The sequence below is a fragment of the Nerophis lumbriciformis genome, linkage group LG38 (assembly GCF_033978685.3).
Source record: "Nerophis lumbriciformis linkage group LG38, RoL_Nlum_v2.1, whole genome shotgun sequence".
Lineage (NCBI taxonomy): Eukaryota > Metazoa > Chordata > Actinopteri > Syngnathiformes > Syngnathidae > Nerophis > Nerophis lumbriciformis.
In genome coordinates this window covers 10,918,528-10,946,375 of record NC_084585.2, presented here as the reverse complement: position 1 = coordinate 10,946,375, position 27,848 = coordinate 10,918,528, and the positions used below count along the sequence as shown (strand labels likewise).

At 42.1% G+C, this 27,848-nt stretch overlaps 1 protein-coding gene and 1 long non-coding RNA gene across 4 annotated transcripts in view; one reads left to right on the top strand and one right to left on the bottom strand.

Moving 5' to 3' along the window:
- LOC133578128 (fibronectin type III domain-containing protein 4-like) overlaps nucleotides 1–27,848 on the top strand; it is a 63,273-nt gene extending 35,425 nt beyond the window's left edge. For both annotated transcript variants that reach the window (XM_061932307.1, XM_061932306.1), the window contains 5 exons: nucleotides 4,294–4,395; nucleotides 12,641–12,743; nucleotides 12,818–12,907; nucleotides 12,975–13,141; nucleotides 26,767–27,848. In XM_061932307.1, the coding sequence (XP_061788291.1) occupies nucleotides 4,294–4,395; nucleotides 12,641–12,743; nucleotides 12,818–12,907; nucleotides 12,975–13,141; nucleotides 26,767–26,808 (504 nt within the window). In that variant the 3' untranslated portion in view covers nucleotides 26,809–27,848. The remainder of the gene's footprint in view (nucleotides 1–4,293; nucleotides 4,396–12,640; nucleotides 12,744–12,817; nucleotides 12,908–12,974; nucleotides 13,142–26,766) is intronic.
- LOC133578130 (uncharacterized) lies at nucleotides 338–27,006 on the bottom strand. Of its 2 annotated transcripts, none has more exons than XR_009811817.1 (4): nucleotides 26,889–27,006; nucleotides 26,734–26,804; nucleotides 6,918–7,000; nucleotides 338–440 (listed from the first exon to the last, which is right to left on the bottom strand). It is a non-coding gene; the product is annotated as an uncharacterized lncRNA (long non-coding RNA). The 2 variants fall into 2 exon arrangements; XR_009811818.1 differs by lacking the exon at nucleotides 338–440 and adding an exon at nucleotides 2,588–2,733.

Here is a 27,848-nt window from a genome sequence, read left to right as displayed (position 1 = left end):
CATTTTTATAAAAATAAAAAAAATAATAAGTTTTTCCGACGTACTACATTTTAGACGATTTCTCTTCTTAGTTATTATTTCTCCGGCTGTAGAAAAGACACGCTCACAGGGCACAGAGGAGGCGTCCGTGTGACACAGTTTGCGTATCGGTCACGTGACCAAAACAGCTCATGATCGGTCACGTGACTTTCTAAAAGCGGTACGCGCACCGACACAGGGTTTTGCTCTATGAGCTCGACGCATGCGCCGATGCATCGGTGTTGCCGGACCCATCACTACTGTCTACTGTTACAACATGTAACAAAGTAAATAGTTTATGTGGTTTACCTTCGTTCCACTCGTTTATGGGCTCCTCTTCATCCTCAAACAAAGAGGTTGCCTAGTCCCAGTCAATGGCTCCATTTGCCGCTTCGAAGTCCGCCTGTATACTGAATATTCTTCTGCAAACATGTTTAAAGAGTTTGTCCACTTCTTGTTGCTTCATGTATCAAAAGGAAGTTTGAACAACTGAAATTGCATACTAGTTTAAACACTACAGCAGAGTAAAACACTGCAAGATAGGTCAACTAATCAGTGTACTTCAGCACACAGATGGCACGCATAGGTTCCTGCAACTCAAATTCCTCTTGTGCTTCTTTCTCTCCGTTGTCAAGTATCTTGTAACAGAAATACCCAAAAACTATGCAATAAACAAGTTTTCCCCGCATACTGTACTGGCAGCTGACATTTCGAATACAGCGTTTTAGAAACGCCCCAACAGTGTTCGAACAATAGGAGTTTTATAGCTAAGTCCTACCTAGCGACCAGGGACCAATATAGTTCCTGGTGGAAGTTTATTTACCAGATTTTTTTTGGGTGGAAACGCAGGGGGGTGTTTTATTTACCAGTTTAATGGGAAAGTCCCCGCAATAGTATCTGCGGTGGGGGGGAAAAAGTCTAATGTTTTCACTCTTGTAGTACGTAATGTGGAAGTACCATACTGTATACTAGGGCTGTGAATCTTTGGGTGTCCCACGACTCGATTCAATATCGATTCTTGGGGTCACGATTCGATTCAAAATCGATTTTTTTTTTCAATTCAACACGATTCTCGATTCAAAAACGATTTTTCCCCGATTCAAAAGGATTCTCTATTCATTCAATACATATGATTTCAGCAGGATCTACCCCAGTCTGCTGACATGCAAGCAGAGTAGTAGATTTTTGTAAAAAGCTTTTATAATTGTAAAGGACAATGTTTTATCAACTGATTGCAATAATGTAAATTTGTTTTAACTATTAAATGAACCAAAAATATGACTTATTTTATCTTTGTGAAAATACTGGACACAGTGTGTTGTCAAGCTTATGAGATGCGATGCAAGTGTAAGCCACTGTGACACTATTGTTCTTATTTTTATTTTTTATTTTTTATAAATGTCTAATGATAATGTCAATGAGGGATTTTTAATCGCTGCTATGTTGAAATTGTTACTAATATTGATACTGTTGTTGATAATATTCATTTTTGTTTCACTACTTTTGGATTGTTCTGTGTCGTGTTTGTGTCTCCTCTCAATTGCTCTGTTTATTGCTGTTCTGCGGGTTGGGTTTGGTTTTGGAATTGGATTGCATTGTTATGGTATTGCTGTGTATTGTTTTGTTGGATTGATTAATTAAAAAAAATAAAAATAAAAAAAAATAAAAAAAATAAAAAAAATAAAAAAAATCGATTCTTTAAAAATGAGAATCGATTCTGAATCGCACAACGTGAGAATCGCGATTCGAATTCGAATCGATTTTTTCCCATACCCCTACTGTATACTGATGTTGGTATGTTGTTTAAGTTATCTGGTTGATTTTTATGGTACTCCTAAATCTCGTGATCTGTTGGGTGTGACAACTTCATAAGATTTCTACGAGATTGTTAGACTTTCTCACATCATCCATCCATCCATCCATCTTCTTCCGCTTATCCGAGGTCGGGTCGCGGGGGCAGCAGCCTAAGCAGGGAAGCCCAGACTTCCCTCTCCCCAGCCACTTCGTCCAGCTCTTCCCGGGGGATCCCGAGGCGTTCCCAGGCCAGCCGGGAGACATAGTCTTCCCAACGTGTCCTGGGTCTTCCCCGTGGCCTCCTACCGGTCGGACGTGCCCTAAACACCTCCCGAGGGAGGCGATCGGGTGGCATCCTGACCAGATGCCCGAACCACCTCATCTGGCTCCTCTCGATGTGGAGGAGCAGCGGCTTTACTTTGAGCTTCCCCCGGATGGCAGAGCTTCTCACCCTATCTCTAAGGGAGAGCCCTGCCACCCGGCGGAGGAAACTCATTTTGGCCGCTTGTACCCGTGATCTTGTCCTTTCAGTCATAACCCAAAGATCATGACCATAGGTGAGGATGGGAACGTAGATCGACCGGTAAATTGAGAGCTTTACCTTCCGGCTCAGCTCCTTCTTCACCACAATGGATCGATACAGCGTCCGCATTACTGAAGATGCCGCACCGATACGCCTGTCGATCTCACGATCCACTCTTCCCTCACTCGTGAACAAGACACCGAGGTACTTGAACTCCTCCACTTGGGGCAGGGTCTCCTCCCCAACCCGGAGATGGCACTCCACCCTTTTCCGGGCGAGAACCATGGACTCGGACTTGGAGGTGCTGATTCTCATCCCAGTCGCTTCACACTCGGCTGCGAACCGATCCAGCGAGAGCTGAAGATCCTGGCCAGATGAAGCCATCAGGACCACATCATCTGCAAAAAGCAGAGACCTAATCCTGCAGCCACCAAACCGGATCCCCTCAACGCCTTGACTGCGCCTAGAAATTCTGTCCATAAAAGTTATGAACAGAATCGGTGACAAAGGGCAGCCTTGGCGGAGTCCAACCACATCACAACTTTTGAAAGTCCATGTATGACGACCGGCTAATGTTGCTATGCACCATTTGTTGTTGTTGTTGTTGTAAATGGCAGCCAGAATGTGGTTTTTTTGGATTCAACAATTGTATAAACCGGAGTGAGGAGGCAATGAAAAATATGTTTTGCTATCTCAGAAGAAAAACACCGGTAAGTGCTCCTTTCTCCACATCACAGACAGCTGTTTTGTTTGACAAATTTGACGCTTGATTCTCCAATATTCATTTTTTTCTACTGAATGCCAAAAACCATTAGCATAGCGCATATCTTTACAGCTTCGTGCGGTAGAGGGCTGGGTGACTGGATTCGAAACTTGACCAATCTAAACAGAGAAGGTGTGGCCGGCCAGCAGGCTGCGGATTCTGAGCACTTTGACCAAGAGGAGAAGAATGCAGATTTACCCTGGCCTGTACACAACTTGAGATTGACGTAGTGTTTTTTTCATAAAAACTTACTGACCCAATAGGCTTCAATATAGTTTTGACTAGGATAGGGCACCTTTAAAGCCTGACATGTTTAATGGTGAGAGTTTCTTTGGTGGCACGTAATTTGTCACACTTTCTATCTCATGTCCACAAAAAGATCTCGTCTGTTTGCTTGGCTACAGTCAAGGTTTCACGCGCCCACAGTTTGGCAGCAGATACCAGCTGCACTCTAAGTGGGCGTCATCTCTTGGAAAGGATTTTACCCGCCCCCTGTCTCACAGGCCAATGGCAATTTCTTTTAAATCTTTTTTATTTATTTTTTTAAAGTCACCTCTTGTCTGACTCCTAAACTTTCACTAAGACTGGCTCTGGGATGGGAAAATCTTCTGGCATCGCTTCAAAGAGTCAGAAATAGTGAAGCTTTTATCTGATGCCGTTTGTCCTCAGTCCAATTCCAAAAAGCAAGTTGGCATTTTCTGACAATCAATTGAATTGCCGAGGGAGATGCTTTCACACACTGCAACATCCTGAGCGCCAAGGAGACGCAGGACAGGAAAACTGCAGACAAAGCCTCACTTTTGCATTTCTACATCCCAGCGCGATTACGCAACGCTCTGTTTCTGACACAAACACAGAGGAAACCACACTTCCTCCTTGTAATCTGTGTTCATGAATCCCAGCATACTGATTATGCATGAGGCACAAGTGAAGTCATTCTGGTGTGTATTTGTAAAATGCACCACATAAGCTGCATTGCTATGTGAGAACACATCTGTTAAACAACCAGCCTTGTGTGAGCATGTGTGCAATTGTGTGTGTTCTTGCTGCATCAGTGTCCAGATAAGGGATTTGATTTGTTTAGACGCTCTAAATTGTTTTTTTGTCTGTTGCCTCAAAAAATGATTATTGTGACAAAACTCCTCCCAATTTCCTTGAGGGGAAAGGATTTATTAGATGTTTGTCTCATCCGCAGAGACAGGACGGCCTGATGCAGCGCTCCATCCGGGAGGTGAACACGTCAAGCCACTGGTGTGTGCTGTGGGATCTGGATGAGGACACACACTACAGCGTGCAGGTGGCACACACTCCTCCCAAGTTTCTTTAACTTTGATGACCCTCAAGAGTTTCATGGGCCGACATTGTCCTTCGGTGTGGGGACTTAGTAAAACACTCATTACAAAGACGTTTCATTGAAATCTCCCAGGCCCGCGGGTGGCATGATCTTTCACCCTTGTGAGGATAAAGCAAAATCCCCTGCGGGAATCCATTATTAATATGGAGGACAAGTATACGGCACACCGCAAGGACAGCTAGTTTTTTCTTTGCTTTTAACGAGGCCTTTATCAAGGGTATGTTCACCGGTAAAGCATATTAATTAACACAACAAAAAACATACAATAGTACTTTGGTTTTTCTTAGTGAACCATTCCAAAAGCGGACAAAGACCTAGTTCTACGAAAACAAAGCCATTTTTCCGATAAGAAATTATGCTAATCCATTTAATCCGTTCCAGACAGTCAAAAATTCTAAACCCCAATCGTTTAGTTTTGCAGAAATCAATGTGAAATGCATTGAAATGACAAATAAAAGTGATAAATTATCCTTTAACATTCCTTTTACCTTCATTGACGACTTGTGTTGGTGAAGACGACAATGAGCAGAGACGGAGGATGGGGGGTGGGGCGCATCTTCTTATTTTGTTTTTGCCATTGTGGCTTATTATGCTGATGTATTCAATAAAAAGTAGAGAGACTGAGTCACTAACTCTGGATTTTTGTCAGGGCACTAGCGCATAACAAACTGACTAGTTTTCATGCAATGTTTGGCCTAGAGATGCGCGGTTTGCGGACACAACCGCGGAGTCCGCGGATTATCCGCGGGTCTGGCGGTTGAAATAAAAAAAATTTAGATTTTATCCGCGGGTCGGGTCGGGCGGTTGAAATAAAAAAAAAATTGATTTTATCCGCGGGTCGGGTCGGGCGGTTGAAATAAAAAAAAATTAGATTTTAAATAGATTCAGGCGGGTGGCAGTTAAACCAATTCGGAAATATATATACATAGTTAAATGTTGTTACCCACATACGAAAAACGAGCAGGCACCTGCAGCATATGCCACAACAGAAGAAGAAAAAAAAAGAGATGGACACTTTTACGGAGCGGAGAAGGGACGCCTCGCCGGGGTCCGGGACCGAGGCCCCTTCCCCCGAGAGGGCCCCACCGGGAGCCGTAGCTGAGGTGATCCGCGAGAAGGGCCCGACGCAAGTCCAGGGTCACCACCGCGCCCACCGCACCGACACCCCGCCTCGTCCGTCTTCGCCGCGGCCGGCGTCACGCGCAGCAGGTAAGCAGCTTACCTGCCCGCCACCGACGGGGGCTCGTAACAGGGGTCACTCCGCGCACTCCGCCCGCGCAGCTTACCTGCCCGCCACCCCCGTTGCCGGGGGCGCGTAACAGGGGTCACTCCGCGCGCAGTGCGCTCACGAAAGGGGTGGGGCTCACCCTGGTGAGCCGAGTGGGCCACTTTTGGTAAGCAGAACTGGCGCTGCGGGATGAACCGAACGCCGGATTAAGACGCCCGATGCCGATGCTCATCAGACCCCAGAAAAGGTGTTGGTTGATATAGACAGCAGGACGGTGGCCATGGAAGTCGGAACCCGCTAAGGAGTGTGTAACAACCCACCTGCCGAATCAACTAGCCCTGAAAATGGATGGCGCTGGAGCGTCGGGCCCATACCCGGCCGTCGCCGGCAGCGAGAGCCACGAGGGCTAGGCCGCGACGAGTAGGATGGCCGCCGCGGTGCGCGCTGAAGCCTCGGGCGCGAGCCCGGGTGGAGCCGCCGCGGGTGCGAGGGACATCGCACCTCCACGCGCTTGGAGGTAAGCTCAGCGCGGCTCCCAGATGATTGCGCACTGGTGTGCGTCTGGGCCGTGACAGCGTGGCACGCATTGAATGTCTCTGCGGAATTGGATCAGTCTCCTTTCTTTAACAGGCAAAAGCTTTATAACCTCACTAATGCCTTGCATCGTCTATATTAGATATATAACAACGGGCGGATGCGGGCGGGTGCGGTTTTGATTAAATGTTAGTTCGGGTGGATGCGGATGGTTGACGACTTTTGTGATGCGGTTGCGGATGAAATAATTGCCTATCCGCGCATCTCTAGTTTGGCCGTCCGATAACCAAGACGGTAAACGAAATCTGGGGTAAAATTTTGCCAACAAATTTTCAACGAAAACTAAATTATGAGATAAATCTGGTGTATGATAACTGAGATAACACTGAAATATGTTTTAATTTTTATGAGTCTGGCTTTCGTCTTTGCATCTTCCATGTATTTGTTTTTGTCTTGTCTGCATGATGATAAGTGAAGACATATGTATTATTAAAGGGGACCTTTGATGATTTTCCTCTTTTTTTGACATATTAATGTTGTTACAATGTTGGATACTCGTGTTAAACAATGCCAAAGCCTCAACTCATAAGGTTCCTGCATTTAGGCGTGAGTTTGCGCGCAGTTTTGGAAGCCTTTGAATGCTGTGTTTTGCAGTCTTTTTTTAAGGTGGGCCATCTGTGATGTCACAGATTGACATACGTACTTATGTGGGCATCCTTGTAAATGCTGCCAGCCAGCCTCCTCCCCCTCTGCTGAGCCTGTTATTCCTTTTCGCCTCCTGCCCTCCTGAAATGAAATCAAACTGGATTAGCCACTAAGTTCAAACAACAAAGATGGCGCAGCTTTGTTTTGATGTGGCATTGTGCACCACACAAGATGTGCATAATGTTGTGGCTGGTGACTATATTTCGTTTAGGATAGGATGGGATGGACTTTATTTATCCAACAATGGGGAAAATGTGTGGTTGCAGTGCACATTCAAAAAGTACACAAAAAATAAGGTGAAACCACATGAAAACAAGAGAGAAACACAAAGAACATAAAATGCATTAAAAGAGCACAGCAGCGCCATTTCTACGTACCGCTGCAAAAGTATAACACAACGAAAAACCAAAACATGAGCATTAAATGAAAAATATTGCGCACATGCGATTGCACCATGCATGGACAAACAACAAAACAAAAGCACCATTTCAACACCCACATACACCATGTTGGCCTCTGCAGTGCTCTACGTCATCGTCTGCTGGGGGGGGGGGGGGGGGGGGGCACATCCAGAGACAGGAATAGACCCAACAAAGCACCAAGGGAGCCGACTACATCCTAGGCTGCCCACTAGCTCTTGACATGCCCAGTCCGCGCGGATGAGTGGGAATCCGCTGAGGGAGACCGAAGTGTCCGATACATGCTCATTCAGCCAGGTCTCCGAAAAGTGTGTCCATCCCAATGCTCTATGCTCCCTGTGCAGCCCTGTTTCTTCCTCCGCATCTCTCCACGTGGACTTCGGTGTGGTCGAGAGCCAACAGCTGGTCTGCATGTAAACATGCCCATGGAAAAAGGCTCCCCCAAGGCATGTCCAATTGTCTTACAAAAAAAAAGCACCAAAAAGAACCACAGAAGTCACAAAAGTGCAACCTCTTGTTGCGCAGTCCCAAAGGGCCCGATCCAAAAGGCAAAAAACACATGAAAACAGGAGGGAAAACCTCAAGAACACAATAAGGGGACACACAAGAGCGCAGAGCTCCTGCAACCAGCAGCCACTACAGTGGCATCATTTTACCATTTTTTTTCCGACTGTGTCTGAAACAAAAATAGTGGTGATTCTTCCACATATATGTTTAACTGTGCACCTGTTCAAAAGATAGAGTGAGGTGGGACTTGGTTTCATTTGGGGCGGCATGGCTTAGTGGGTAGAGCGGCCGTGATAGAAACCTGAGGGTTGCAGGTTCGCTCCCTGCCTCTTACCATCCAAATCGCAGCCGTTGTGTCCTTGGGCAGGACACTTCACCCTTGCCCCGGTGCCTCTCACACTGGTGAATGAGTGATAGGTGGTGGTCGGAGGGGCCGTAGGCGCAAAACTGGCAGCCACGCTTCCGTCAGTCTACCCCAGGGCAGCTGTGGCTACGAAAGTAGCTCACCACCACCAGGTGTGAATGAATGATGGGTTCTCACTTCTCTGTGAAGCGCTTTGAGTGTCTAGAAAAGTGCTATATAAATCTAATCCATTATTATTATTATTATTATTTGCATTCTAAAGGGAACGGATTAATTTCCTGCAGACACAAACCATTACAGACATATGCAAAATGCAAGTTATAAATGTGACGGTGGTGCAAAATTGACACCATTGCATACCTAATGTTGAATCATCATACTATAGGTCTTCTTAACTTCTCCATTTTTTCTACTCCCACATCCCAAAAACATACAACATGTTAGGCTAATTGGAGACTCTTAAATTGTCCAAAGTTGTGAAAGTGAGAGTGAAGGGTTATTTGTCTACATCATACTTGCCAACCCTCCCGGATTTTCCGGGAGACTCAGCGCCTCTCCCGAAAACCTCCCGGGACAACTTTTCTCCCGAAAATCTCCCGAAATTCAGGCGGAGCTGGAGGCCACGCCCCCTCCAGCTCCATGCGGACCTGAGTCCGCTTTCCCACAATATAAAGAACGTCTACAGTAAAGCAGTCCGTCTGCCATAAACAGCAATGTTGTGACACTCTTAAACAGGACAATACTGCCATCTAGTGCATTTGATGAAAGCACTTTTGTGCGTGCCACACAGCAATGCATAATCAGAGAGGGTGTTCAGCATGGTTAGAAAGGTAGTGACAGAGAATAGAAAAAGGATGGACAATTCAACCCTTAACTCAACAATGAGTAGATGAGTGTTATGTGTGTGTATATGTGTAAATAAATGAACACTGAAATTCAAGTATTTCTTTTATTTATATATATATATATATATATATATATATATATATATATATATATATATATATATATATATATATATATATATATATATATATATATATATATATATATATATATATATATATATCCATCCATCCATCCATTTTCTACCGCTTATTCACTTCGGGGTCGCGGGGATATATATATATATATATATATATTAGAGATGCGCGGTTTGCGGGCACAACCGCGTAGTCCGCGGATTATCCGCGGATGAAATTAAAAAAAATTAGATTTTATCCGCGGGTCGGGTCGGACGGTTGAAATAAAAAAAAATTAGATTTTAAATAGATTCAGGCGGGTGGCAGTTAAACCAATTCGGAAATATATATACATAGTTAAATGTTGTTACCCACATACGAAAAACGAGCAGGCACCTGCTGCATATGCCACAACAGAAGAAAAAAAAGAAAAAGAGATGGACACTTTTACGGAGCGGAGAAGGGACGCCTCGCCGGGGTCCGGGACCGAGGCCCCTTCCCCCGAGAGGGCCCCACCGGGAGCCGTAGCTGAGGCGATCCGCGAGAAGGGCCCGACGCACGTCCAGGGTCACCACCGCGCCCACCGCACCGACACTCCGCCTCGTCCGCCTTCGCCGCGGCCGGCGTCACGCGCAGCAGGTAAGCAGCTTACCTGCCCGCCACCCCCGTGGCCGGGGGCTCGTAACAGGGGTCACTCCACGCGCTCCGCCCGCGCAGCTTACCTGCCCGCCACCCCTGTTGCCGGGGGCGCGTAACAGGGGTCACTCTGCGCGCAGTGCGCTCACGAAAGGGGTGGGGCTCACCCTGGTTGATATAGAGAGCAGGACGGTGGCCATGGAAGTCGGAACCCGCTAAGGAGTGTGTAACAACCCACCTGCCGAATCAACTAGCCCTGAAAATGGATGGCGCTGGAGCGTCGGGCCCATACCCGGCCGTCGCCGGCAGCGAGACGCGCTTGGAGGTGCGCTCAGCGCGGCTCCCATATGATTGCGCACTGGTGTGCGTCTGGGTCGTGACAGCGTGGCACGCGAATGTCTGTGCTGCATTGGATCAGTCTCCTTTCTTTAACAGGCAAAAGCTTTATAACCTCACCATACCTGCCAACTTTTGAAATCAGAAAAACCTAGTAGCCAGGGTCCAAGGGCCGCAGGCCCCGGTAGGTCCAGGACAAAGTCCTGGTGGAGGGTTCAGGGCTTCGCCCCCCGACGCAAAATGATTATTAGCATTCAGACAGGTTAAAATGTTGCTAAAACCATCACTTTTCTATCAGTCACAGTGACTTTTCAAAACAAAAATATTACAGCAAAAATCATATGGGTTGATTGACATGTTTATTCTGTAAGCTAACTTCAATAGTTTGAAATTATTTTGACAGCTAATGCCAGTTATCCTGTCAACCTTTCACAAGACTTCAATTTGTTAATTGAAAGTATAAACAGTATAAACACTTTTTACAGTAAACAAATGGTAAAACAGTACTAAACAATTCCATTAAAAAAAAAATTGGTGTCATTATTAACTTTCTGTCCAAGCTTGTATAATCTACTGCCTTGTTCAATTGTAAAAAATATTCTGTGCCTAAAATTCCCATTTCTATCACAATTATCATACTGTAAACATGGTAAGCTAACTTCATTAAAATTAATAGTCCTGTCAATAGCATGGAATTACAATTCAAATGTAGTTTTTTTGTAAGCCTTTCAAAAGAATTCAAAACATGAAAAATTAATGAAAATTAATTTAAGCCATCAGACACTTGAAAAGTGGCACATCACATCTCTAATGTAATCATTTTAACTTTTCAACAGAAATAGCACTGCAAAAATATTAAGGACATACTTCTGTATTTTGGTAGTTATGCTGTCAACATTTAACAAGATTTCTTCAACTTGGACTTGAAAGCATAAATAGTATAAACACTTTTAACAGTATAACAGTACTAAACAATTCCAATAGATAACATTGGTGTCATTACCTTTTTGTGGCTAAAATCCAAATTTATTCTATCAGATTGATCATACTGCAAAAATGATATGGTAACTTTATGATAAGTTTACTTGAAGTGGCATAAAACACTGAAAGTGATTGTTCCTATAACCCCTTTGTTTCAAATGTTTGTTCCACTTGTGGCAGTCGGGCACCAGCATACCGTCTTTGACAACTTGAAGTGGCATAAAACACTGAAAGTGATTGTTCCTATAACCCCTTTGTTTTAAATGTTTTATGCCACTTCAAGTTGTCAAAGACGTGCTGTGAAATACAGCTGACAGGATTGCGCACCAAACACGAAGCAAGGCCAAAGCGCATGCATGTTGCAGGAGAACAAAGGACTTCTTTCATTTAAGGTTTGTGATAAACCATCAAACTCATTCGTTAAAAGGACTCTATAGTAATATAAAGCGAGTTTTTCTGGACATTATCATGCAAGAAAAGTTTATTTTTGGGACCGCGATCACCGCGTAATGATTTTTAAAGGTTGCATTACAAACATTTAACTGTCCCATGTGATCAGCCAGTGCGATTGGAAGTCCATGCTCAATTATTGCCTCCGTAAATAAAACTTCGGCATTTATCACATCCAAAGAATCTGTTTGGGCGACGAAAAACGTTGAAAGTTTTCCACTTGTATCACTAGCAACGGCATTAGACTTGTGTTTTTTTGTCCCAACATGGTCTTTTACATCGCTAATTCCTCCGTGTCCGATCGAAAAATCTTGTCTGCACAAGGTGCAATTCGCGTAGTTTTCACCCTTTTTTTTTTTTAATTAATGAAAAAACTTATTTTTTATCACTGCAACCGTAACCCGGAATAGGTTGATGAAAACCGTACGAATTACGGGAAAACTGGAGTAGTTGGCAGGTATGCCTCACTAATGCCTTGCATCGTCTATATTAGATATATAACAACAGGCGGGTGCGGGCGGATGGCGGGCGGGTGCGGTTCTGATCAAATGTTACATCGGGTGGATGGCGGATGGTTGACGACTTTCTGATGCGGTTGCGGATGCAATAATTGCCTATCCGCGCATCTCTAATATATATATATATATATATATATATATATATATATATATATATATATATATGTATATATATGAAATACTTGACTTGGTGAATTCTAGCTGTAAATATACTCCTCCCCTCTTAACCACGCCCCCAACCACGCCCCCGCCCTAACCACGCCCCCTGCACCCACCCCCCGAAATTGGAGGTCTCAAGGTTGGCAAGTATGAGTCTACATGACAAATGCAAGTTGTGCCGGTGGGATAGGCTCCAGCTCACCCACGACCATAACGAGAACATGGGGTATTGAAAATGATATCCAGATGGAACTCGACATCAGTCTTAACACTGTGAAAACAAACATAATCTATCCTTACAAAACTTTGCTGAGAAAAGAGAAATAACCTAATATGCTACGATCAGTTTTTAAAGATAACCCTGCATGTATTGTATGCGCTGTGTTCAGGTGCAGTCCGTCGGGCCGCACGGCGACAGTCAACCAAGCAGAGCCCTCCACTTCAGGACATTGGAAAGAAGTGACCACTATCCGGCTGGAGTATTGGACCACCGTAAAAACGATGCACAAACCAACATGGCAGAGATATAACAAGAACCACAAAAATTCTGTCATTTGTGTCCTCAGATGAGCCGGCCATGGAGGGTTTGGGTATGACACCTCACCTGCAAACTGGAGAGCTGCTCATCATCACAACAGTGCTGCTGCTTTGGGCAGGTCAGCGTTCTGCGCTGTACACACCTCACAAACACACACGCTCACACAGCGCTATCGTCCGCCACAGCCGTCATCGCCCTGTTCTGCCGCCAGTACGAGATCATCAAGGACAACGACTCAAACGGGACCAGGGAGAAAACCAAGAGGCCGCTGGTCCAGGCTGCGTCCTCCTACTACAACGCCTCAGCTCCGAGCTCGCCGATCTACCACAATGGCGACATCCACAGCGGAAGGGTGATTCCTTTACTGCTAAACCTCTTTCTCTTATTCTCCTTCTTCCTCTGTTTCTTCTTGCAGAACCTCTGCATGCATGATTGGCAGCTGGGCATATTTGAATTCAGAGCCTCCTCTGCAGTTGCATCAAACATCTCCTAGCAACCAGAAGTGCTGTCAAGTGAGCTAAATATAAAACAAGTAGTCTGGAGGCACAGTATGCATTCCATAAAGTGCACCTAGTCTTTAACTCCCATTCTTGCCCCTTTAGACCAGGGGTGCTCATTACGTCGATCGCGATCTACCAGTTGATCTCGGAGGGTGTGTCAGTCGATCACCAGCCAGGCATTAAAAAAAGTCCTAAAAATGAGCGATCATAAATCTTCACTATGACGTCACTTTCGTCACTTGACATTCACGGCACCCGAGGGTCTTCTGAGATGACGCTGGCTGCTGCCAGCTCATTAAAATTACCGACTGGAAGGCAAGAAACACTTTATTTCAACAGACTCTGGCGCCGTACCTGTTGTCAAAACTCCAAAGACCGACTGCACAGTTGCACAATAAAAGCTCTGCTTTATCCTGCCTGCGCTACCAAAATAAGAGTCTCAGAAAGCTGGCGTGCACAAGCTAGCAAGCTACGGAGTTTGCCGACAATGTATTTCTTGTAAAGTGTATACAAAGGAGTACGGAAGCTGGACAAATAAGATGCCAAAAACCAACCACTTTCATGTGGTATTGGACAGAAAGGAGGACTTTTTTTCTCCTCCATTCGAAAATGCGGACGTTATCAGCACCACTGTCTGATTCCAATCAATGCAAGTCATCACAATCAGGTAATACACCAACTTATATTCTTGTCTTCATGAAAGAAAGGAATCTATATGTGTTAAACATGCTTGTATTATCTTTAACCACCTTTAAGTTGTTAACAATATTAACTATATGTGTTAAACATGCTTGTGTTATCTTTAACCACCTTTAAGTTGTTAACAATATTAACTATTTGTGTTAAACATGCTTGTATTATTTTTAACCACCTTTAACTTGTTAACAATATTAACTATATGTGTTAAACATGCTTGCATTATCTTTAAACACCTTTAACTTGTTAACAATATTAACTATATGTATTAAACATACTTGTATTATCATTAAACACCTTTAATGTATTAACAATATTAACTATATGTGTTAAACATGCTTGCATTATCATTAAACACCTTTAACTTGTTAACAAAAACATATATTTCATAAATAAGTAAATATAAATTATATATATGAATGAGGTAGATCCCCACGACTTGATCAATTGAAAAGTAGCTCGCCTGCAGAAAAAGTGTGAGCACCCCTGCTTTAGACCAAAAAATAACTTAAAGACTAATAAATTAGGAAAAATCAGGCAAATTGAACAAATGTAAAGAAAAGTAGCATAATCATTATGTTGTACAGTAGATCCAAGCTATTTGCGGGCGTTACGTTCTGGGATCACCTAAATAGACACCAAAATGTTGTTTATATTTTTGACACTTAAAAGGCCTTTTCCCTCCAAACTCTCCTGCTGGCTTAAGTTGACAGTCTCCTCTGATTTCAATATTTGCAATAAAAGTGACAGTCGTAATCATTAGAATATATTCAGCTCCAGAACCCTCCCTGACTCTCTTCAATTGCCATTGTTCACTCACGATGAAGGAAGCTGACAAGCACGGAATAATAATCCCTGTGAAAGTCCAAAATATGCACCACACACTTATTACATTTATAGGTACTCACTACTAATGATTATGGAAGATGATCAATAGAACATACGTATTTGGAGCCTTATGCCTAATCCTCAAGCTAGCACTATACAATCACAATCAATCAATCAATCAATTCCTTTATTGTCATTGTCATAATAACACTTAAGTCATACATGAACAACGAGATTTTGTTTGAGCTTTGTCCAGCGGCATAGAAACTGCATTGATGTGCAGGTTGACAATAGTTTACATTTTAGCATTGTCAGGAAGATCGCGATAAGAGGGACGTGGGGGTGGGAACAGTCAGATGTCTGATGGGTGTTACGTTGATGTTGCAGCAACAAATTCTTTGTTGCAGCTGAAGGGGACAGGCAATAGGCTGTCCCCAATAATAATCACATGACACATATCGATAGACAAACAATAATTCCCATTATATTTATGAACAATTGAGACTCTCCAAAACCTTAAATGCATGTTTGAACACGGTATGAAACTGCTCATTTCACACAGAGATGCCCAAATGGAGATTCACACCCTTGATTTCCCAACTGTACTGCCACCGTCCTAACAAGTAGGCCACCGCCATGCTGTATTTTTATGCTATACATTTAATCAGAATCAGCTTCATTGGCCAAGTCTGTTTAACACACAAGGATTTTGACTTGGTCGGCTTGTTTAATATTAATGATTAACTAAAATATGAACAAGTCCTTAAATAGGTAATATGTACAAAGCTGATAATAGTGGAGTGGTGAATAGAGCCCGTTGAAGTGAACACGAGTTACACTAGGCAGATTAGTTCCAGAGTTATTTCACAGCGGTCATCAGATTCATAGCCCGAGGGAAGAAACTGTTCTTAGGACGGGTTGTTTTGGCGTACAGTGATTTGTGACGATAGGAGTTTGAACAGCTTGTGACTAGGGTTTGAGGGGTCCGCAGTGATACAGTGACCTGCACTTTTCCTCACCCTGGACTGGTACAAGTCCTGCATGGGGGGGGGGGGGGAAGGTGGACACATATGATCTTTTCTGCAGTCCTAATTGTCCGTTGCAGTCTGTGTCGGTTCAGTTTAGTTGCAGATCCAAATCAGACACTGATGGAGGTGCACAGGACAGACTGAATAATGGAGGTGTAGAACATGATCAGCAGTTCATGGGGCAGGTTGAGCTGATACAGGAAGTACTTCCTCTGCTGTGCCTTTTTTCTGTTTGTGTGGGAGGTCCACTTCTCCTGACTGTCATCTCCTCACTGTCATCTCCAAAGTCTTGAGCGGGTTCAGCTCCAGTTGCTACTGACTGCACCAGAGAACCAGCTGTTCCACCTCCCGTCTGTAGGCAGACTCATCTCCACCCTGTATGGGACTGATGACGATGGTGTTGTCTAAGAACTTCAAGAGTTTTACAGAAGGGTCCCCTGAGGTGCAGTTATTGGTATAGACCAGGGGTCGGCAACCCAAAATGTTGAAAGAGCCATATTGGACCAAAATACAAAAAACAAATCTGTCTGCAGCCACAAAAAATGAAAAGGCCGAATATAAGTGTTACAATGAAGACAAGTGTCTATATTAGCTATATTAGCCTCATATCAAAATGACTTTATAAGTCTTATAATGAAGACAACACATGATGTAAGTGTCTATATTAGCTATATTAGCCCACTATCAAAATGACAGAAATCGTTGACAGAAATGTTAATTTTTATTCTACACATTTTTACAACATTAGAAACCATTACTAAATCAGAGGCTACTCAGAAGGTGAGATAACTTCTCGAAATTACTGTCTTTTAATGGTCGAAGGTATAGATGTGTGTGTCCAAGTTAAAGGGAACAGCAGGCTGTCTTCTTTTAATATATTTATTACAATCTTTGGCAAGCTAGGTAATGTTTGCTGTGGTCTGGAACAACGTGGCACACAAACAACTATCTGAAATGTGTCATGACACATGCACAACTAAATTATATACAAAAAGGATAAAAGTAAAGGAAATTAAATGAGCTCAAATATACCTACAAATGAGGCATAATGATGCAATATGTACATACAGCTAGCCTAAATGGCATGTTAGCATTGATTAGCCTGCAGTCATGCACTGACCAAATATGCCTGATTAGCACTCCGACAAGTCAATGACATCAACATGGCTCACCTTTGTGCGTTCACGCACAGCATAAAACGTTTGGTGGACAAAATGAGAAGATTTTACATGCAAACAAACCGTCACGTCCCAGTCCACACTATGGTGAGTTCAAGAACCGCCAACATTAGTAGGACACAATGATGTTTACCAAATACTGGCATCAGTATTAAAGAGGAACATTATCACAATTTCAGAAGGGTTAAAACCATTAAAAATCAGTTCCCAGTGGCTTATTTTATTTTTCGAAGTTTTTTTTCAAAATTTTACTCATCACGCAATATCCCTAAAAAAAAGCTTCAAAGTGCCTGATTTTAACCATCGTTATATACACCCGTCCATTTTCCTGTGACGTCACACAGTGATGCCAATACAAACAAACATGGCGGTTAGGACGGCAAGGTATAGCGACATTAGCTCGGATTCAGACTCGGATTTCAGCGGCTTAAGCGATTCAACAGATTAGGCATGTATTGAAACGGATGGTTGTAGTGTGGAGGCAGGTAGCGAAAACGAAATTGAAGAAGAAACTGAAGCTATTGAGCCATATCGGTTTGAACCGTATGCAAGCGAAACCGACGAAAACGACACGACAGCCAGCGACACGGGAGAAAGCGAGGACGAATTCGGCGATCGCCTTCTAACCAACGATTGGTATGTGTTTGTTTGGCATTAAAGGAAACTAACAACTATGAACTAGGTTTACAGCATATGAAATACATTTGGCAACAACATGCACTTTGAGAGTGCAGACAGCCCAATTTTCATCAATTAATATATTCTGTAGACATACCCTCATCCGCTCTCTTTTCCTAAAAGCTGATCTGTCCAGTCCAGTTGGAAATGCATCTGCTTTGAGTGTCGCAGGATATCCACACATTCTTGCCATCTCTGTCGTAGCATAGCTTTCGTCGGTAAAGTGTGCGGAACAAACGTCCAATTTCTTGCCACTTTCTTGGGCCACTGGTGCAACTTGAATCCGTCCCTGTTCGTGTTGTTACACCCTCCGACAACACACCGACGAGGCATGATGTCTCCAAGGTACGGAAAACAGTCGAAAAAACGGAAAATAACAGAGCTGATTTGACTCGGTGTTTGTAATGTGTTTGAGAAAATGGCGGATTGCTTCCCGATGTGACGTCACGTTGTGACGTCATCGCTCCGAGAGCGAATAATAGAAAAGCGTTTAATTCGCCAAAATTCACCCATTTAGAGTTCGAAAATCGGTTAAAAAAATATATGGTCTTTTTTCTGCAACATCAACGTATATATTGACGCTTACATAGGTCTGGTGATAATGTTCCCCTTTAAACATGCATATTAAACAGTGGTAGTTCTAACAATTGGGAAGATTTGTGTCATGTTTGTCCTCAAACAAAAAACATACTTAACAAAAAAAATATTTCCCCCATCTTTTTCCATTTTCAATGCTTTTTAAAACTGCTCCAGGGAGCCACTAGGGTGGCATTAAAGAGCCGCGGGTTGCTGACCCCCGGTATAGACTATGATGACTAGGGTAAATTAGGGGCGCCAGTGGTGATTGTTTTACTATAATCAAATGTATCAAGTATTACTGACTTAGGCTTGATAAGATGTGTTTTCTGTGGAAAAAAACTGGCCTGGTATCAAACAACACAGTATAACAGAGTACTTATCAGCCACATGCACAGAACGACCCCTAGTAGTGCTCAGGCACCTGCCCTTTTGCTCTGAATAGGAAAAGTGCACTTTGCTAGAGCCCAATTTTCCCCATTTATGTTTTAATATCTGATGGGGCATTTATTTGAGTTCTTGTGAGAATTGTTACCCAATTTGCTCCCAAGCCCCCGCTGCACCCCCCTCCCACTTTTCCTCCTTCAGTGTTGAGCCTATACAGTACACTAACTACAGTCTCCTTTGACCGAATCCAGTTATAACAATGTTTGGGCAATCTCCTGAGGCACTTTGATGCTACATTAACCACTACATTAGCGCCACAGAAACATTATACCTGTCCCTACAGTGTACTAAAAAAAATAGAAAAAAAAACTCAAAGCCCTAATTATCCAGCTGCTAACAGATGTTATCATTTGTCTCTATGTTGAAGGAAGCACGATGCCTAGGCACTCCTTCAGAGGAGGATGGAGCAGGGCCAGACCACCTGGTATTCTGTCGAAATGAGTCGCTTCATCGAAGAAAAGTTACCAGTTGCATAATTCGATAGCGGTGTCTAGTGATTTACTGCTACCGCGTCAAAAAACAATACTTTATAAGTTTTTAAGCATTGATTTAGATGTCAAATAAAGCTGGGGATAGGTTGATTGGCAACACTAAATTGGCCCTAGTGTGTGAATGTTGTCTGTCTATCTGTTGGCCCTGTGATGAGGTGGCGACTTGTCCAGGGTGTACACCGCCTTCCGCTCGAATGCAGCTGAGATAGCGGTAGAAAATGGATGGATGGATGGATAAAGCTCCCACTGAGAATGGCTAATAGTTAGGTAATTACAGTGGTGGTCAAAAGTTTACATACACTTGTAAAGAATATAATGTCATGGCTGACTTGAGTTTCCAATCATTTCTACAACTCTGATTTTTTTGTGATAGAGTGATTGGAGCACATACTTGTTGGTCACAAAAACATTCATGAAGTTTGGTTCTTTTATGAATTTATTATGGGTCTACTGAAAATGTGAGCAAATCTGCTGGGTCAAAAGTATACATACAGCAATGTTAATATTTGCTTACATGTCCCTTGGCAAGTTTACCTGCAATAAGGCACTTTTGGTAGCCATCCACAAGCTTCTGCTTGAATTTTTGACCACTCCTCTTGACAAAATTGGTGCAGTTCAGCTAAATGTATTGGTTTTCTGACATTGACTTGTTTCTTCAGCATTGTCCACACTTTTAAGTCAGGACTTTGGGAAGGCCATTCTAAAACCTTCATTCTAGCCTGATTTAGCCATTCATCTGACATCACATGGACAAAGATAAGACCTTCTAGAAGAAAGTTCTGTGGTCAGATGAAACTAAAATTGAGCTGTTTGGCCACAATACCCAGCAATATGTTTGGAAGAGAAAAGGTGAGGCCTTTAAGCCCAGGAACACCAAACCTACCGTCAAGCATGGTGGTGGTAGTATTATGTTCTGGGCCTGTTTTGCTGCCAATAGAACTGGTGCTTTACAGAGAGTAAATGGGACAATGAAAAAGGAGGAATACCTCCAAATTCTTCAGGACAAGCTAAAATCATCAGCCCGGAGGTTGGGTGTTGGGCGCAGATGGGTGCTCCAACAGGACAATGACCCCAAACACACGTCAAAAGTGGTAAAGGAATGGCTAAATTAGGCTCGAATTAAGGTTTTAGAATGGGCTTCCCAAAGTCCTGACAATGCTGAAGAAACAAGTCCATGTCAGAAAACCAACAAATTTAGCTGAACTGCACCAATTTTGTCAAGAGGAGTGGTCAAAAGTTCAAGCAGAAGCTTGTGGATGGCTACCAAAAGTGCCTTATTGCAGGTAAACTTGCCAAGGGACATGTAAGCAAATATTAAAATTGCTGTATGTATACTTTTGACCCAGCACATTTGCTCACATTTTCAGTGGACCCATAATAAATTCATAAAAGAAGCAAACTTCATGAATGTTTTTTTGTGACCAACAAGTATGTGCTCCAATCACTCTATCACAAAATAAGAGTTGTAGAAATGATTGGAAACTCAAGACAGCCATGACATGATGTTCTTTACAAGTGTATGTACACTCTTGACCACGACTGTATATGACATAGAGGTAGCACATTCTGACAGGCATATTTAAAAACCGACTATCTTTGAATCTCAGTAAAACTAAAATAATGCTATTTTGTAACAATAGAAGGGAAAGTCAAACACAAATACAAACAGACGGAATAGAAATTGAAAGAGTAAATAAAACCAAATGTCTAGGCATAATGATTGATGATAAATTGAACTGGAAATCTCATGTAAAAAATATACAACATAAAGTAGCAAGAAACATGTCAATAATGAATAAAGCAAAACATGTTCTAGAGCAGTGGTTCTTAACCTGGGTTCGATCGAACCCTAGGGGTTCGGTGAGTCGGCCTCAGGGGTTCGGCGTAGGTCAAAACACACCCGACTCATCGTGTAAATACAAACTTCTCCCTATCGGCGTATTACGGATACGGCAACAGCAAACTGATTTGCAGGTGTGTAATTTGTTGTGAGTTTATGCACTGTGTTGGTTTTGTTCTTTGAACAAGGTGATGTTCATGCACGGTTCATTTTGCGCACCAGTAAAAAAACATGGTAACACTTTAGTATGGGGAACATATTCACCATTAATTAGTTGCTTATTAACATGCAAATTAGTAACATATTGGCTCTTAACTAGTCATTATTAAGTACTTATTAATGCCTTATTATAACCCTGACCCTAACCCAGTGGTTCTTAACCTGGGTTCGATCGAACTGTAGGGGTTCGGTGAGTCGGCCTCAGGGGTTCGGTGGAGCCTCCGCCACGGAGGTAAAGACACATCCGACTTATCATGTAAATAAAAACTTCTCCCTATCAGCGTATTATGGATACCCCCAAACAATGTTCCCTTTAATTTTCCATCTGATTTGCAGGTAGTTTGATTGATCGATTGAAACTTTTACTCGTAGATTGCAAAGGAAGAGAATACATTATATGAAACAGTACAGTTTACACAGTAAAGTACATATTCCGTACATATTGGTAACACCTGACTAAGTTTTTCAACTTGTTTAAGTCAGGGGGCCACGTTAATCAAGTCATGGTAATGTGTGTAAGGTGTGTAATTTGTTTTGAGTTCATGCACTGTGTTGGTTTTGTTCTTTGAACAAGGTGATGTTCATGCACGGTTCATTTTGTGCACCAGTAAAAAAACATATATCTTTTTCTTGAATTGAAAAAACATTTTATTTTTCACTAAAGAAGGGTTCGTTGAATGCGCATATGAAACTGCTAGGGTTCGGTACCTCCAACAAGGTTAAGAACCACTGCCCTAACCCTAACCAAATAACTCTAAATTAAGTCTTTATTACTTAGAATATGTTCCCCTAGTGTCCAAATAACTCTAAATTAAGTCTTTATTACTTAGAATATGTTCCCCTAGTGTCCAAATAACTCTAAATTAAGTATTTATTACTTAGAATATGTTCCCCTCGTGTCCAAATAACTCTAAATTAAGTCTTTGTTACTTAGAATATGTTCCCCATACTAAAGTGTTACCAAAAACATACAACTTTGTCTTGAATTTGAAAAAAAAAAAAAAGTTTTTATTTTTCACTAAAGTTTTCGGTGAATGCGCATATGAAACTGCTGGGGTTCGGTACCTCCAACAAGGTTAAGAACCCCTGCCCTAACCCTAACCAAATAACTCTAAATGAAGTCTTTATTACTTAGAATATGTTCCCCTAGTATCCAAATAACTCTAAATTAAGTCTTTATTACTTAGAATATGTTCCCCTAGTGTCCAAATAACTCTAAATTAAGTCTTTATTACTTAGAATATGTTCCCCTAGTATCCAAATAACTCTAAATTAAGTCTTTATTACTTAGAATATGTTCCCCTAGTGTCCAAATAACTCTAAATGAAGTCTTTGTTACTTAGAATATATTCCCCTAGTGTCCAAATAACTCTAAATTAAGTCTTTATTACTTAGAATATATTCCCCTAGTGTCCAAATAACTCTAAATTAAGTCTTTATTACTTAGAATATGTTCCCCTGGTGTCCAAATAACTCTAAATTAAGTCTTTGTTACTTAGAATATGTTCCCCTAGTGTCCAAATAACTCTAAATTAAGTCTTTGTTACTTAGAATATGTTCCCCATACTAAAGTGTTACCAAAAACATATAACTTTGTCTTGAATTTGAAAAAAAAAAAGTTTTTATTTTTCACTAAAGAAGGTTTCGGTGAATGCGCATATGAAACAGGTGGGGTTCGGTACCTCCAACAAGGTTAAGAACCACTGCTCTAGACTAAAAATCACTTCATATTCTCTACTGCTCGCTAGTGTTACCATATCTGAGTTATTGTGTAGAAATATGGGGAAACAACTAGAAATGTACACTTCATTTATTAACCGTGTTACAAAAAAGATCAGTTAGAATAATACCAGTGACGTGCGGTGAGGTTGATGGCTGGTGAGGCACTGACTTCATCACAGTCAGATTTACAAACATATGAACCCTAAAGAGTATCTTATTCACCATTTGATTGGCAGCAGTTAACGAGTTATGTTTAAAAGCTCATACCAGCATTCTTCCCTGCTTGGCACTCAGCATCAAGGGTTGGAATTGGGGGTTAAATCACCAAAAATTATTCCCGGGCGCGGCGCCGCTGCTGCCCACTGCTCCCCTCACTTCCCAGGGGGTGATCAAGGGGATGGGTCAAATGCAGAGGACAAATTTCATTACACCTAGTGTGTGTGTGACAATCATTGGTACTTTAACTTAACTTTAACTTTACACATACAAACTGTAGCACACAAAAAAGCACATTTAATAAAAAAAACGTTATTATGGTCTTACCTTTACTTATAAATGAAGTCCATTCGCCGCTGTTGTGCTGGATTAATGCAACCCCTGACGGGAGTGTTATATCAACTAAAGCCCTCACTCAAACTTTCCACGTGCAAGATTGAATCTATTTAAAAAAGTGTAACCGAGGGTTTATAAATGTCGCCTATACTGTATGAAACTACAAAATAACAAACACGGAGGCTCCAGTTTACACGAGGACCACTTTATTTACCTTCTTTCAAAAACTTCCGCTCAACTCCAACATGTCATCACTTCCGCTCTTAGCGCCTTCAAAATAAGAGCTCAAGGCATATACTGTATAACAGCGCATAACAGGAACTTAACATCACAAAGAGGAAAGCCCATAAAAAATAGGTTACAAAAGTTATTTAATAAGAAGCCAAAAAGTGCAAATACAATAATGTTCGTGTTGGAGGAGTTGTGAATTAGGTACACCTGCAGTCTGCAGGTGTACCTAATGTTGTGGCCCTGCAGTCATTCACAACTCCTCCAACACGAACATGATTGTTTTTGCACTTTTTGGCTTCTTATGAACTAACTTTTTTAAATAGATTCAATCTTGCATGTGGAAAGTATAAGTGTGGGCTTTCGTTGATATAACACCGGTGCACATTTTACGGCGGGGGTGCAGGAGGCGGGATTACTGGAGCCTCAGCCAGTGCGTCTTTTGCAGCCGTTTTATGATCGCTCAGCACAATAAATACGTTACACACATACAGTTGTTGACAAAATACACTGTACATTATATACCTCAGCAAACTAAACTATGGAAATGTACAATATAGTTCATATGGCAATACGGTCTCACTGCACAGCAGGCCAGCAGTTAGCCGAGTCCGCAATCCATGGTGAGACACAACTGAGTGACGTGCCTCAACCGGCTGCTGATCACCGCACCGTCTCTTCTCAATATTTGAACGGCAAATGTGAAAATTCAGCGATTTTGAATAAAAATAATCTAAAACTGGTGAAGTTAAATGGAAAATAACTTTATAGTATAATCACTGGATACATATAACAATTTAATAAAAATGTTTTCTTTTTACATTTTTTTTTCTTTCCATGATGGCAGGTGAGGCGGGGCCTCACCTGCCTCTAGTGACTGCACGTCACTGAATAATACATAATGTTGGGTATAGAGAACATACAAACCCTTTATTCATTAAATCAAAGTAGTAGATTGCACAGTACAGTACATATTCCGCACAATTGACCACTAAATGGTAACACCCCAATAAGTTTTTCAACTTGTTTAAGTCGGGGTCCACGTTAATCAATTCATGGTACACGTGCCTGATACCTATGGCCAGAGGTGGGACCAAGTCATTGTTTTGCAAGTCACAAGTAAGTCTCAAGTCTTTGCCCTCAAGTCCGAGTCAAGTCCCGAGTCAAGACAGGCAAGCCCCGAGTCAAGTCCAAAGTCAAGACTGGAAAGTCTCAAGTCAAGTCCTAAGTCCTGCATTTTGAGTTTCGAGTCCTTTCAAGTCCTTTTAACCACAGACTAATATATTAACACAGATTGTGTATGCTTTTCAAACGCTGTATTTATTTATTAAAACAAGTGCATTTTAAATTGCAGGAAAGAAAATTGTGCTGACATTGCACTTTATAATAGCACTATTAACCAGTCATTTTAAACATTAACTCATTCCTTTACAGAACAAACACATTGAAAAATAAAGTGCAAATGTACTTATTTGTACAAAAGTGTTAACATTGAAAAAACATGACATATACGTGAACATAACAAAAAAGTTGTACTTTTTATATGTCAGGGCCCTATGCTGCATTGCATTTGCAAAAGACCAAATTAGCCAAGAGTCTGTCAGTCATTTGTGCACGATGGGGGCGTAGTATGATGCCACCATGGCTGAAAACTCGCTCCACTGGAGCACTGGAGGCAGGCACTGCCAAGACTCTCATGGCCACTCGGAACAGTGAAGGAAGAGTCTTCATGTTCAATGCCCAGAACAAAAGGGGGGAGAGAGTTGTTTTGGGTTGGTGCACTACTTGTAAGTGTATCTTGTGTTTTTTATGTTGATTTAATTAAAAAAAGAAAAAAAAAAAAAATTCTTGTGCGGCCCGATACCAATCGATCCACGGACCAGTACCGGGCCGCGGCCCGGTGGTTGGGGACCACTGAGGTAAACAATCAACAGTATGTCAGAAAGCTAGCTAAAACGGTACACATTCATAATATAGTATACATTTTAACTGACCTTTATTTTACTATTTTTTGTCTTTTTTTAGGTGGCTAAAATATGCGGTGCTGCTGACCGCCGTCTAACGTTACGTGTGATATATTGACTAACGTAACCCTGCTTAAAAAAAATCACTGAACAAAAAGTATGAATAAGGTAGTGAACTGCAACAGATTCCCGTGTTTGCAATAACGTTATAACGTTAGCAGTGAGTTTACAGCCTCACTGATTTAACTACACAGCAAATAAAAGTCACGTTACTTAGCCAATAAACGTTATCTTACATTCAAAACTTACCGTTCTTTGTGCAACTTCAAATGCCGGACGAAGTTGGAAGTTGTTGCCTCTCCATCAGTAATTTTCGAACCGCATGTGTTGCATACTGCAAACTGTTTTGTGTTGACCACCTCGTAATTTTTATACCCAAACAAAATTATTTTAGGTATCATTTTTTGTTCACTGGCGTGTGGTTTGGACATGTCTTCTTCGTTGGTTGTCCTGCAATTTGATTGGATGAATTCTGTGTGATGAAAACAAAGTAGATCTAATTTGATTGGCTGTTGTACTGAGACCACACCAGCTGACACACGCAACGCTGATAGACAAGTACACAATGAAAAATACGGAGCGCTCCCGAATAACTTTTTCATCTTTGGGTTTTGGGGAAAGTAGCAAGTCATGTCAAGTCATGTCAATTCAAAAGGCTCAAGTCCAAGTGAAGTCACAAGTCATTGATGTTAAAGTCTAAGTCGAGTTGCAAGTCTTTTTACATTTTGTCAAGTTGAGTCTAAAGTCATCAAATTCATGACTCGAGTCTGACTCGAGTCCAAGTCATGTGACTCGAGTCCACACCTCTGCCTATGGCAGTGTAAGTATATATATCCATCCATTCATCCATTTCTACCGCTTGTCCCTAGAAGTGTGCAAAATTGAAACACCGCCTATGTATTTGACATGAAAAAGAAAAAGAAAATCATATACACACTGTTTACTGTGTCCATGTTCTTCCCCCTCTCAGCTTCACAGAGCTTCCTCCTCCATCAGCATCATTCGAGTCTGAGAGATCGTTTTCAGGGTCAGCAGGGTCTATTTCAGAGTAAAACGTGGACAAAACAAGCAACACTTCTCGACTAATAATACCTGGCCATCCCGGAGAGAAGATAAGCTGCTGCCATCTTGTGGCAAAAGACTTCAATGGTTCGACCTGCGCTGATCAAAATGGACGCGGTAGAGGTTTTGCTTTTCCCGCTGGTTGACGTCACTGTCACTTCCTGTTTCCGGTTTTATTTTCCCGCTCCTGCACATTAACGGCTTCTGACTGCGCAGACGCGGAAGTAGGTTTGTTTCCACCATTACTTCCATACACATCTTATAAGTAGACGGAGCATTGGCTGCTGTGACGCGAGAAATTGGGCCGCCATCTTGAAGTGGTGATGAGGAGCCGGCGCGCAGCCTAAACTGACAGTTGACAGGTAGAAAACAAAGATGGTGTTCCGCGTTTTCCGGCTCAAATGAGCGGATTGTTGAAAATAGGAATCGGGGGATTACTTTTCACAAGTAAGATTGAACATTAACTTACTATTTGGTTGTATTTTGTGAAAAGAATATTACCACAGAGTTGAGAAGGAGCAAAGATCTTCAATAGTACTGAAATCGTAGCCGCTAGCAAACAAGAGTATGACCATGATATAATTACTTGTCAATGAAATTAATTACATTTAAAAATGTCATACTTGAATAACATTAAGTTGAAATGAATGATTGTGACACCTAAAACAAAATTCACCAGCCGCCACTGATTATGATGTATTCTCATTTTAGGCAACGTATAAGACAATACTTTCTTAACAGTATAATTGTAACCAGTAGTGATGGGTTGATGAAGCGTCATGAAGCGTTTCGACACATTGCAAAACTGTATTGATACTGTGTCGATACTGTGTCACTAAATACTGACATCTGCTGGACATTAAAAATCCCTACAGGCAACCTATGGACCGACTCAACTGACACTGATTTTATGCTCTAGTACAGGGGTCACCAACCTTTTTGAAACCAAAAACTACTTCTTGGGTACTGATTAATGCGAAGGGCTACCAG